General features: G+C 48.1%; 1 protein-coding gene across 1 annotated transcript; it reads left to right on the top strand.

Moving 5' to 3' along the window:
- Positions 1-1,703: 1,703 nt before the first annotated feature.
- On the top strand, positions 1,704-8,515 carry pcdh18a (protocadherin 18a). Its single transcript, XM_070926774.1, has 4 exons — positions 1,704-4,154; positions 4,802-4,857; positions 5,522-5,694; positions 7,671-8,515. The coding sequence occupies exons 1-4, from the start codon at positions 1,704-1,706 to the stop codon at positions 8,513-8,515; spliced, it is 3,525 nt and encodes a 1,174-aa protein (XP_070782875.1).
- The last annotated feature ends 2,781 nt before the right edge of the window (positions 8,516-11,296 follow it).

The raw sequence follows: 11,296 nt of genomic DNA, 5'->3' as shown, positions 1-11,296 counted from the left end.
AAGCTGCTTTGGTGCTCTGCAATCCCCCATGACAACTCATTTCCTCACAGTTGTGTGGGGTTCGGGGCTCCGCTGGAGTCCTGTTTGGTCGGCTGTAATCGCCGGGTCCTGGTGCCAAACAAACCGCGCCAGATGGTCTCCAGAACGCACGGCCCCAGTTGTGAACATTCGTTAAACCTTAGATCTCTCTCTCTCTCTCTCTCTCTTTGCGTTTCTTCACGTCTCTTTCCGCCTCTCTCTCTCTCTCTCTGCCCTCTGCGTGTGCGCGCCCACTCGCATGAATGAGAACTAAAAACCGCCTGGCCGGACTGGTGGGTTTTTGGATGCCGTGCTCGCTATCAAAGACACATCCTGCGGGGAGTTTGAAGTGATGTTGGACAGATTCGCGCACGGGGACAGAGCTGTTCCTCGGCGTGACCAACTCTTTAAAGGCATTCATTAGAGTCCGGCTCCCTTTCTACGCGATTCGCCACACAGCTTACCCGGCTTACTCTCACCCATAGACGGCCACAGATGAGGCGCAAGTGAAAAAAAAAAAAAATAATAATAATAATATTGCACTCAAAACATCTACCACAAAGTGCCTGTGCATGGAGAAGTGTCAGCTGCCACTTAAAAGAGCAGAAAAAGACCATATAGAGTATAAGCTCATGGCATGCATCATGCCAAGGCATCCAGTGCGCCAGGAGTGAGTGGTGACAGCTGCCAGTGGCTGGGTTATATATATATATATATATATATCACAAGTGTGCCTATCAAGGTGGTTGGTGACAATGCTGATGATTGAGGTGGTCTCTGTCTTGTCTAATGAGAATGTGGACTCTCTGTGGTTCCACGCTGTCTGCGGAGAGCAGACCCGAAGCGAGAAACCTCGTAAACCTTCCTGTGGTTTTACAGCCGTGAAAAACGGCAGGGTAAGCTTTTTGAATGAATGTTTTCTTCTTGAGTTTATTTTCTCTCCCCCCCCCCCCCCCCCCCCCCCTGTCCATTGTAGGGGGCGCGATCGTTACTCTGAAAAGTGGGTGAGAGTGAACCCCACAGGGCGGGTTTTTTTTTTCATCCCCTACTTTCTCTTTTTGCTCCCCCCTTGCGCCTCCTTCTCCTCTCCTCTGGAGTTTGAGTGGCCACCAGCCAGCTTTTGATTTAAGAAGCGTTTGTCTTTCCCGGGATGTGAAAGAAAAAAAAAGGGGGGAAGGAGGAGGAGGAGGGGGGGGGGCAGAGGCTGATGCACAACTAGCTGGTTTGAGGCGGGTTATTTTGGGCAAGTCTGCGTGCAGAGGCTCCTCAAACGGAGAGAGGGAGCGAAAGAGAGCGCACGGCGCACAGAGCAGACACAGGAAGGAGAGGGAGAAAGGCGCACAGATTTCAGCGGCGTTCAGCTGGCTCTCTCCCGCACACTGGGAGCGCGCAACAGATCTGTGTGACAAGGGAGGACAGACAGAGAAATTGGATGCTTTTATGGAAATGAGTGCAACTTGAGCGAGCTTGCATTTAGCAATCGAATGGTTTCTGTTTTTTCTCTCCCCTCCTGGCTCCGCGGAGAAAGCGATGCAGCTGCTGGTTGAGCGAGCGCAGCATTTAGTATAAGTTATAACTGGAACTGACTTGTGCTGCATTTTTTTGGATCTGATTTGGGCTTCAACAACAAACAAAAAAAAAAAAAAATGCAACCAGGAAAAATGCAAGGACTATTTCTGGCAAGAATGTGGAAAGTTGTGGCTGTTTTGGCGTTGGCAACACAACACGTCACCGGTAAGACACTGAAATATCAGATTCATGAGGAGCAGAAGGTTGGCACGGTTATCGCCCGTTTGAGAGACGATGTCGCTGATGTTCTGGCCAAACTTCCAAGCTCGGTGTCGCTCCGCTTCAGGGCTATGCAAAGGGGGAGCTCGTCTTTCCTCGCAGTGCGCGAGCAGGACGGAGAAATCAGCATCAGGACCAAAATTGACCGCGAGAAACTCTGCGAAAAGAATCTCAACTGCTCTATTCAATTCGACGTGCTGACACTCCCCACGGAGCACCTGCAGCTGTTTCACGTCGAGGTGGAGGTGCTGGACATCAACGACAACGCACCCCAGTTCGCCCGCGCCGTCATCCCCATTGAGATCTCCGAGAGCGCGGCCGTGGGAGCGCGCATTCCCCTGGACAGCGCCACGGACCCCGACGTCGGGGAGAACTCACTATACACATACGCCTTAGAGCCCAACAACTTCTTCAAGATCGACATCCAGTCCAGGACCGACGGGGCTAAATATGCAGAGCTGGTGGTGCTCAGGGAGCTGGACCGGGAGGTGCGCTCCGGTTATGAACTTCAGTACACGGCATCTGATCGGGGCGTTCCCCCTAAAACAGGCTCGACCCTCCTCAAAATCAGCGTTGCCGACTCAAACGACAACAGCCCGATTTTTGACAAGTCGTCATATGTCATAAATCTGCCAGAAAATTCACCTGTTGGCACTCTGCTCATTGACCTAAACGCCACCGACGCGGATGACGGCACTAACGCCAAAATAGTCTACTCATTCAGCAGTCACGTGTCCCCCAAAATAATGGAGACGTTCAAAATGAACCCCGACAGCGGTCACCTGACCCTCATCCGGCGTGTGGACTACGAGACCGTTAACTCTTACGACATTGACGTTCAAGCGCAGGACATGGGTCCCAACTCCATGCCAGCTCACTGCAAGATCCTGGTCAAAGTGGCAGATGTCAACGACAACAAACCAGACATTAGCATCAACCTCATGTCCTCCCAGGGGAACGGGGACGCGGCTTACATATCTGAGGCTTCTCCTTTGGACACGTTTGTAGCGTTGGTGAGGGTGGAGGACTTGGACTCTGGGCTGAATGGCGAGGTGGAGTGTAAACTTCATGGCCAAGGCTACTTCAAACTGCAAAAGAGCTACGAGAACAACTACATGATTCTGACCAACGTGTCCTTGGACCGAGAGAAGAGGTCAGAGTTCAGTCTGACGGTGGTGGCGGAGGACCGGGGGACCCCCAGCCTCTCTACGGTCAAACATTTCACTGTGCATGTGACTGATGAAAACGACAACCCGCCACGCTTTGAGAAGGGGCGATATGAGATCTTTAAATCAGAGAACAATGCCCCCGGAGCGTATCTGACCTCCATCATGGCCACTGACCCTGATCTGGACGCCAATGGACAGGTGAGCTACTCCATCCTGGAGAACTCTGTTCACGGGAGCTCCATCTCCACCTACGTCACCATTGACCCCTCTAATGGCGCCATCTATGCACTGCGAACATTTGACCGTGAGGATGTTAGTCGCATCTCCTTCGTTGTGCAAGCCAAAGATGCAGGGAAACCTCTGCTGCTCAGCAACGCCACGGTCATTCTGAACATTCTGGACGAGAATGACAACCCACCGGTCATCGTGGTCCCCCAGCTGTGGAACTTCACAGCTGACGTGCCCGCGTCAAAGTTCGCAGAGGCTGGACACTTAGTGACCGTGGTCAGAGTGACCGACCGTGACACGGGGGTCAATGCTGAGCTCATTTGCTCCATTGTCAGTGGCAACGAGGAGGCCTTCTTCATCATCGACCCAAGGACGTGTGAAATACACGCCAACGCCAGCCTGGAGAACTTCCCCCATGAGCACGCTGAGTTGACGGTCGTGGTCCGAGATCAGGGAAGGGAGAGCCTCAGCGCTAAGGCCGTGCTGAAAATCACCCTCTATGAGAACATGGAGAACCACGTCCAGGTGATGGACCAGGGGGAGTCAGCCCTCGATGCATCCCTGATTATAATAATCTCCCTGGGGGCCATCTGCGCCGTGCTCCTGGTCATCATGGTGGTGTTTGCCGCCCGCTGTAACCGGGAGAAGAAGGACACAAGACACTCCTACAACTGCCGGGTAGCCGAATCAACCCACCAGCACCACCCCAAGAAGCCCTCGCGCCAAATCCACAAAGGTGACATCACCTTGGTTCCCACGGTGAACGGCACCCTGCCAATAAGAGCTCACCACCGCTCACCTTCGGCCACGCCCCCCATGGACCGAGCCCAGATGGGGAGCCGGCAGAATCACCACAGCCGCCAATCCCTAAACAGCCTAGTGACCATCTCGTCCAATCACATTCCAGAGAGCTTTGCCCTGGAACTGGCACATGCAACTCCACCAGTGGAGGTGAGCACACACACACACACACACACAGAAGCAAATTATTCTCAGAAATTTCAAATGCGGTCCCTCAGCCCCTTTCCAAATATTCTCTCTCAGTTTCTCTCTGACTCACACACACACACACACACACACACACACACACCAGCCTCCTCATCCTCACACAGCTGTCTCCGTTTGAGCAAATTAACTCATCTCAATGTGTGACAGTGACTTAATCAACACTGCCCTGTAGTTCAAACTGACTCTCATTAAAACTGTTGATGATTATAGATGTGTCTTTGTCTTTACCTTGTTTACACCCTGTCACCATTACCTCCACCATAACCACCACTCACCCCTCAGTCATATGTCTCCATATTCATCTAGACTCACCCCCCTCAACCCCGTTTTGTTTTGTTTTGTTTTAACGTCATCCATTTTGTCTCATTCATTTTTAGCAGCCTCTCCATCATCCATTTTGTGTTTACTCATCCATTATTTTGTCTTCTGTGTTGTCTCTCTCTCTCTCTCTCTTTTATTTCTTCCTCAATTTCCCATCTGTTATTCAACCCCCCCCCCCCTTTTCTGTTTTTTTTTGTTTGTTTTACTTCCTTTGTTTTTGTTATTTTTGGATGTAGCAAGTCTCACAGCTTCTGTCCATGCTCCATCAGGGCCAGTACCAGCCCAGACCCAGTTTCCGTGGCAACAAATACTCCCGCAGCTACAGGTAATTCACCCCTACCCCTCAGCCCCCCCCCCCCCCCCCCCAAAGATTATCTTTTGTTTACTTTTCAAACCACTTGTTCTTCATTGTGTATTTTGTGTATTACATGTTCCAACAACCTGTTGTGAACTGTTGCCTGTCGGCTGGTCAGTTACATGTAGATCATGGTTCGATGGCGTGCAAATGTATTTTGTCACATTCCAGTTGTTATCATATCAATGTCATTCAGTTCAAAAGTATGCAACTCATTTGTCTGAATGTCACAACAATTTGCTTGGTACTTCTCTTCTTAAAGAAATATTGGGCTCATGTTGTAAAGTGTGCATCCATCATGACTTGCCTCATAATATCCCCTTATGATCTCTAGATGATGGATTTATTGATGCCCCTAGTGGCTGTTGTGATAGATTTATTGATGGGATCTACCTGCGTGTGGGATTTATGGGCCGAGCCTTGTCTAGAGATTTGACAGACTCCAGGAGCAGCCTAAAGCTTTATCCGTCATTAGTCTCCTCTAAGGGCCGATTGATTCTGTCAGCCTGCAAAACAGAACGCATCCAGCTTTGTATCTGCAGCATTGTTTTGCAGATACAGTATCTCTGACTGATTGACACCCACACAGTATGTGTTTGTAATCTTTCTCTAAATCCACCTCCACCCACCCTAGGTATGCATTACAAGACATGGACAAGTTCAGCCTGAAGGACAGTGGCCGTGGGGACAGCGAGGCGGGGGACAGTGACTGTGACATGGGGCGGGAATCCCCCGTGGACAGGCTGCTGCTGGGGGAGGGCTTTTCTGACCTGATACACCTGGAAATGCACCACAGACTCCACCCAGGTGAGCTTTTAGTGGTGTAACCCACCCAATCTCCCTCAACCTTAGTGGGTGCGCATCACCCCCTCCCCCTTTTTTTTTTCCCCACCACAATTTGCCAACTTGGCTCACATACCTAACACCCCGTATAGCAGCACGTCACACGTATCACCTCAAAAGCAGAGAAGAATCGCACCTCAGCTTAATCTCATTCTGCCAAAGTTACTAAAAGTAACTATTAATTAAATAAAAGAATTTCAGCCATTTGAAAAGACTGCAAGACTCTCCTGATCTGTTTATTTTACTCAGACTCAGACCAAACTTAAACAAACTTGCAGTGAATTGACCTGGCCTGATCTCTACCAGACCACACCCAGCCCTCTAATGTCCCACCTGCCTGACAAATTTCAGCACCATGGACAGCGCCGGGCCTAAGCCCGTTATTTGTCTGTACACCTGCCTATACAGCCGCTCCATTCACCCTGTTGCCAACACAATCCCCATTGTGCTCAGCCCCATTCTTCCACACAGCCCTCATTTCCACGCTCGTTATCACACTGAGAGAGGTTACAGTGTGTCTGGCTGTTCGTGTTACTGTGTGTGTGTGTGTGTGTGTGTGTGTGTGTGCGTGCGTTATCTGCCCCTAAGTTAGAGTCGTGTCTGTAAAATCCTCCCTGGAGCAGCGATGAGTCGTCTGTCACTCATCGGTATGCGTCTCAGTGTGCTGTTTTTTTTCTCCCACTTCCTCCTTTTTCTTTTCTTTCTCTTTTTTTCACCCCCCCGGTGAGTGACAGTGGTGCGCTTTCATGTCTGAACTGAGGAGAATTCATAGTAATTGCTTTTAGAATGATGTTATTCTCTCTCTCTCTCTCTATCTCACTTACTCTGTCCCTCTCTCACTCTCCCCTACATGCCTGAGAGCTTCTCAGCATCTCTCTCTTCTCTGTACCTGTTAATGTATTCTCTATCTTTATTGAGATGGATAAAGGGGGGGGGGGGGGGGGTGGTGGACATGGACAGCCTTTCTGTATCTCCTTTTTTTCCTCCCTTTGAGAAAGACTTGGAGGTGTTGCACCGCTCCTCCCTTTCCCCTTCCCCTTCCTCTATCTTTTATGCTAATATGAAAAAAAGGGGAGGGGAAGGAGATAATGGGCCGAGAGGGAGGATTATCCCTGTTTCTCTTCAATAGATTTAATTTGTTTAGATTTTTCTATTTAGATGGGCAACTGTGGCTATTCATGCTAGATATGATAAAAGAACTAAACAAGCAAATCCCTGTCTCAGTGTGTAGTCGGGAGATGCGGACATGCTTGGCAGAGCAACCAAATATTACATTAACATCTGCCTGTAATGCCATTTAGCCGGGATCTTGCAATTATTCATTTATTTATCTAGTTACTGTGATTGTTTTCATACCTGCTATTCCTGCTGTAAGCTGCAAACAATCTGCAGCAATCTGGTCCTCCAAGCAGGAATATGAAGAGATCAGGACAGAAACAGAGAAAAGTAACCACCTCCAAGCTGAGCTGTGATTTCGATATTAATGAAAGACTGGGGCCATTGCCGTATGAAATATTGAACAGCTATTGTACATGGAGTATTCATATGCTAACGGGATACGACATGGTTTGTCAGACTCAACAGCATCCCTGCCCTTGTTTCCATGCTAAGAAGACAGCACCATGACCTCCTGCTGAACTGTCTCTTCAAAGATAACACCACCTTACCCTCCGAGCTGCAGTCTCAGGGTTTATGACTTGTATTATTCAAGTACATTGACGTCTTTTGTACCACAGCAACAAATGTTTTTTGGGGTTTTTTTTTTAAAAACACTTCTGTCTCAGGAGTTTTCAACATCTGATTTATCTGATTTGCAGTCCTTCCCTGGTTTTGTCTCTATTTGTTATTCTGTTCCATGTACAGTATATGTTATTAAAGAAAAAAAAGTTTCCTGCAGCTGGACCTGACCCTGACTCTTTCTGTGTCCTGTTTTGCTTCAGCTATGAGATTGTGCACGGATGAATGTCGCATCCTGGGACACTCTGACCAATGCTGGATGCCCCCCCTCTCCTCACCCGCGTCCTCCGCTGACTACCGCAACAACATGTACATCCCCGGGGAGGAGTCCTCCCAGCAGCCCCAGATCGACGATGACCAGTCCTCCGTTGACTCGGAGCGGCGCAAGAGCTTCTCCACTTTTGGCAAGGAGTCTGGGAACGAAGAGGCGGGGGCCGGGGGAGTCGCCGCCGGAGGAGGAAGCGATGCTTGTGCAGCTGGAGGAGGGGCTGGCTCCCTCCTAACAGAGATGAACTCTGTGTTCCAGCGGCTCCTCCCCCCTAACATGGACTCGTACGCAGAGTGCACTGAAACAAGCCCACCCTCGTCTTCATCAACCGCCGAGAGAGGAAGCGGGCGCGGCGGCAACATTGCTGGTAACCATAGTAACAATGCTGTTCCCCAGGACAACCGGAGAGGGTTGCTGCCAGGTGGGAAAGGTCCCGCTTACCCCCCAGGTGTGGCTGCATGGGCGGCCAACACCCACTATCTAAATCCTGGAAGCGGAGCCGTGGGAGCCAACCACGTTTCTTCCTCCTCCTCCTCCTCTTCCTCTTCCTCACCCTCCGCCTCCACTTCCACCTGCGCAAACGGACAGCCGCCACACCTCAAATGGCTGCCAGCCATGGAGGAAATCCCAGAGAATTACGAGGAAGACGACTTTGATGGCGTCTTCCATCAGGGTCACCAGGGTGCCAAGCGCAGCGAGAGCCGCCACGAGGCCAGCATGGACGCTAGCGAGCTGGTCCACGAGATCAACAAACTGCTGCAGGACGTCAGACAGAACTAGATGGGGGGAAAAGAGAGAAGGCATAGCATGGTTTCACATTTCACCGCATTCTGGCAAACGCTTGTTCTCTGTGCCAACATATATAAACTTCATGATGACTGTTTCTTGTTCACTGTAATGCTTGTCTTGTTTATTTTACCAAATATCCTCCTTTCCGCTCAGTGCTGCGAGACTCACAGAGGAAAGTAAAACACAGCACTGAAGTTGTGATTGAGGTGACTTAAAGGCATCAAAGCGAGCGCTCCAAGAACAGATTGCTCGCTTGTTATTACAGGCTCTCCGAAAGTTGCTTGAATGAGTGATTTCAAACGGAAATCCACCAAACTGTACCCTTTCGTCATTTGTATGTTACATGTTTACAGCAGCATGAACAGACTCCACAGGGGGCAACCAAGAGTTGTGTGATCTAAATTCTGCTTTTACAGTGTACAATATTGTACAGTGTCTGTGGGAAAAGGCAAACTCACTTGAATATTGTGCTATGTCTTCTGTTTTGTTATTATGGAATGTAACTGTACAATTTGACCTTTGTATTTTAAAAATACACTCTTTTTTACTTCTATATATTTATATGTGTCCATGTTTGTTTGTACAGAAAAAGAAAAGAAATGTCTATTTTTTATATTTGTCACTGCATGTCTTAATATCACTCAATGTGTCTCTTTTCCTCAGCCCTGTTTATTTTATAAAAAACAACTGTATTTAATTTTGTTATTGAATGTGTGTGTGCGTATTAAAAATAATCACATTCCAATGCAGTTCCATGTTGGAAGTTGGTTGTGTATATGGTGACATTGTGACCATTGGATGATAAATAAAGTGGAAGGATTCAACAGGGCTCTGTCTGAACAGTATTATTTTTTCCTTTATTCATTTCTCCCCACTGAGTGCATCCATTTGCCCCCCTGTCTCTTAGCACCCCCTAATGTCCAGCACCAGAACTGTAGCACCCTCTGTATGCACAGCCATGTGCTTTCTAGGCAAACCCTCCCCGAGCCTCATTACGCCATAATTCACACGCATGATTCTACTAATAAACACCCCGTTAGCTATGAATTTATCCCCAAATGATCTCTTTAGATTAAAATGCATTTAGCTGTTCATTTAGTTTCAGAGTTCGGATTCTCTGTCTCGCCGTCTCTCTCATCCATGAAAGCATCGCGCTTACGGTAAATACGGTAAATGAACAGCGTCTGATAATAGCTGCATATGATGAGAAATCAAAAGCATGATATCGTACACCGCAGCCATATGGACTCCATAATACAATTAACATAGAAAGTGGGGAAGTGAGCCCCCTCCCCTCCACTCCCCTCACTCAATCTGCTGGTGATCATGAGGGCTTAACTTGGGGATGATACACTCATGAGCAAGAACACACACACATGTTACACACCGTCAAGAGAAAATAGCACACTGAGTTGCGTTTTAAGAGGGAACATTCAACAACTAAGGCTAAATGGAGCAATTAACCTCATGAGGCAGAGGCTTAACAAGGTAAAGGTTAGAATTTGCATACACACACATACACGCTACACACCTCTTAAAACAAGACCACACACACACACACACACACACGAGAACTTACGGTACACACACGAAAAAACACACACTCACTCACTCTCACGCGCACATGCAAACACTTAATAATGAGCTCATTTGTCTTCATCATTAAAGAGGCCAAGCTTCAATAAACAACAAGCACTGGCTGTGTGTGAGTGAAGGAAACTAAAGCATGCTAGGTGCTAAATTAGCCTAGCCTCCTGTATGCCAGACTAGCTTCATATCTAACTGTAGTAGCGCAGTAGTGAGCTAATACTCTGCTGATGGATATCTACCAGCTACTGGTCATGAGATGATGGAGGGTTTAAACTGCTTTGAAGGACTAGTTTGACATTTTGGGGAATATGCTTAAATTTAGGTTTCAAGATCGATTCCACTTTCATATCTGTATGGCAGGCTAAGCTACAACCTTAGCTTAGCATAACATGGTAACAGGGGGAAACAGCTAGCCCGGCTCCGTTAAAAGGTAACCAAATCTGTATGCTAACACTAAGCTAGCTGGCTGCTAGCCGTAGCTTCACATTTAGCGGACAGATACTAGCGTGGCATCGGCCTTCTCATCTGAACCCCAACAAGAAAATAATGAGCATATTCCATAAAACATGTGAAAATCTAATAACCAAGCTTTAACTAAGTGAAGCTTTAGCAATATGCACCTGGATAACATGAGACAATTAACATTTCACACAGCAGCGTGAGCGGGATGGATTGCACCAAGTGTGTGTTTGTGTCATTTCAAAAATTAGACTGGCAATACATGATGAATGATCTTTAGCAACAAGGAATTTCTTTGGCATAGGGTAATGGTGTGTGTAATAGAAAAAAAACACACCCACACACCGGGTGAAAGATCCGGTGGTGCTCATTTATTACCCGCTCAGATAATTCATTTCGCACAAACACAACAGAGGCACTGATATGATGTTGAAATATGAACTCTCGGCTGATTGTTGTCTTAGCAAATCCGCCATTAAACTGTTTGTCAGTCTCACTCGCCTTTCACTCATTCTCATCCTCAGACCTGCTCTCTTCCATCTTCTCTCTCCGCCCCTCCTGCATACCTCCATATCTTGCTCTCATCTTCTGGCTATTTCTGTCTGTCCATCTGTCTGTTTGAGACACACACACACACGCCCGTAAATATTCTCCTTCACACACACACACACAACCACACACACATCCAAATCCCAGCAGCATTCTCAGCTCATATCACAGCCC

The sequence above is a fragment of the Enoplosus armatus genome, chromosome 2 (assembly GCF_043641665.1).
Source record: "Enoplosus armatus isolate fEnoArm2 chromosome 2, fEnoArm2.hap1, whole genome shotgun sequence".
Lineage (NCBI taxonomy): Eukaryota > Metazoa > Chordata > Actinopteri > Centrarchiformes > Enoplosidae > Enoplosus > Enoplosus armatus.
This window is presented reverse-complemented; position numbering and strand designations above follow the sequence as displayed.

Excerpts from the sequence above, each read along its gene's own strand:
- pcdh18a (XM_070926774.1), top strand. The coding sequence starts at position 1,704 with ATGTGGAAAGTTGTGGCTGTTTTGGCGTTGGCAACACAACACGTCACC. Across the intron at positions 4,155-4,801 it reads ATGCAACTCCACCAGTGGAG|GGCCAGTACCAGCCCAGACC; the intron begins GTGAGCACACAC and ends ATGCTCCATCAG. Across the intron at positions 4,858-5,521 it reads AAATACTCCCGCAGCTACAG|GTATGCATTACAAGACATGG; the intron begins GTAATTCACCCC and ends CACCCACCCTAG.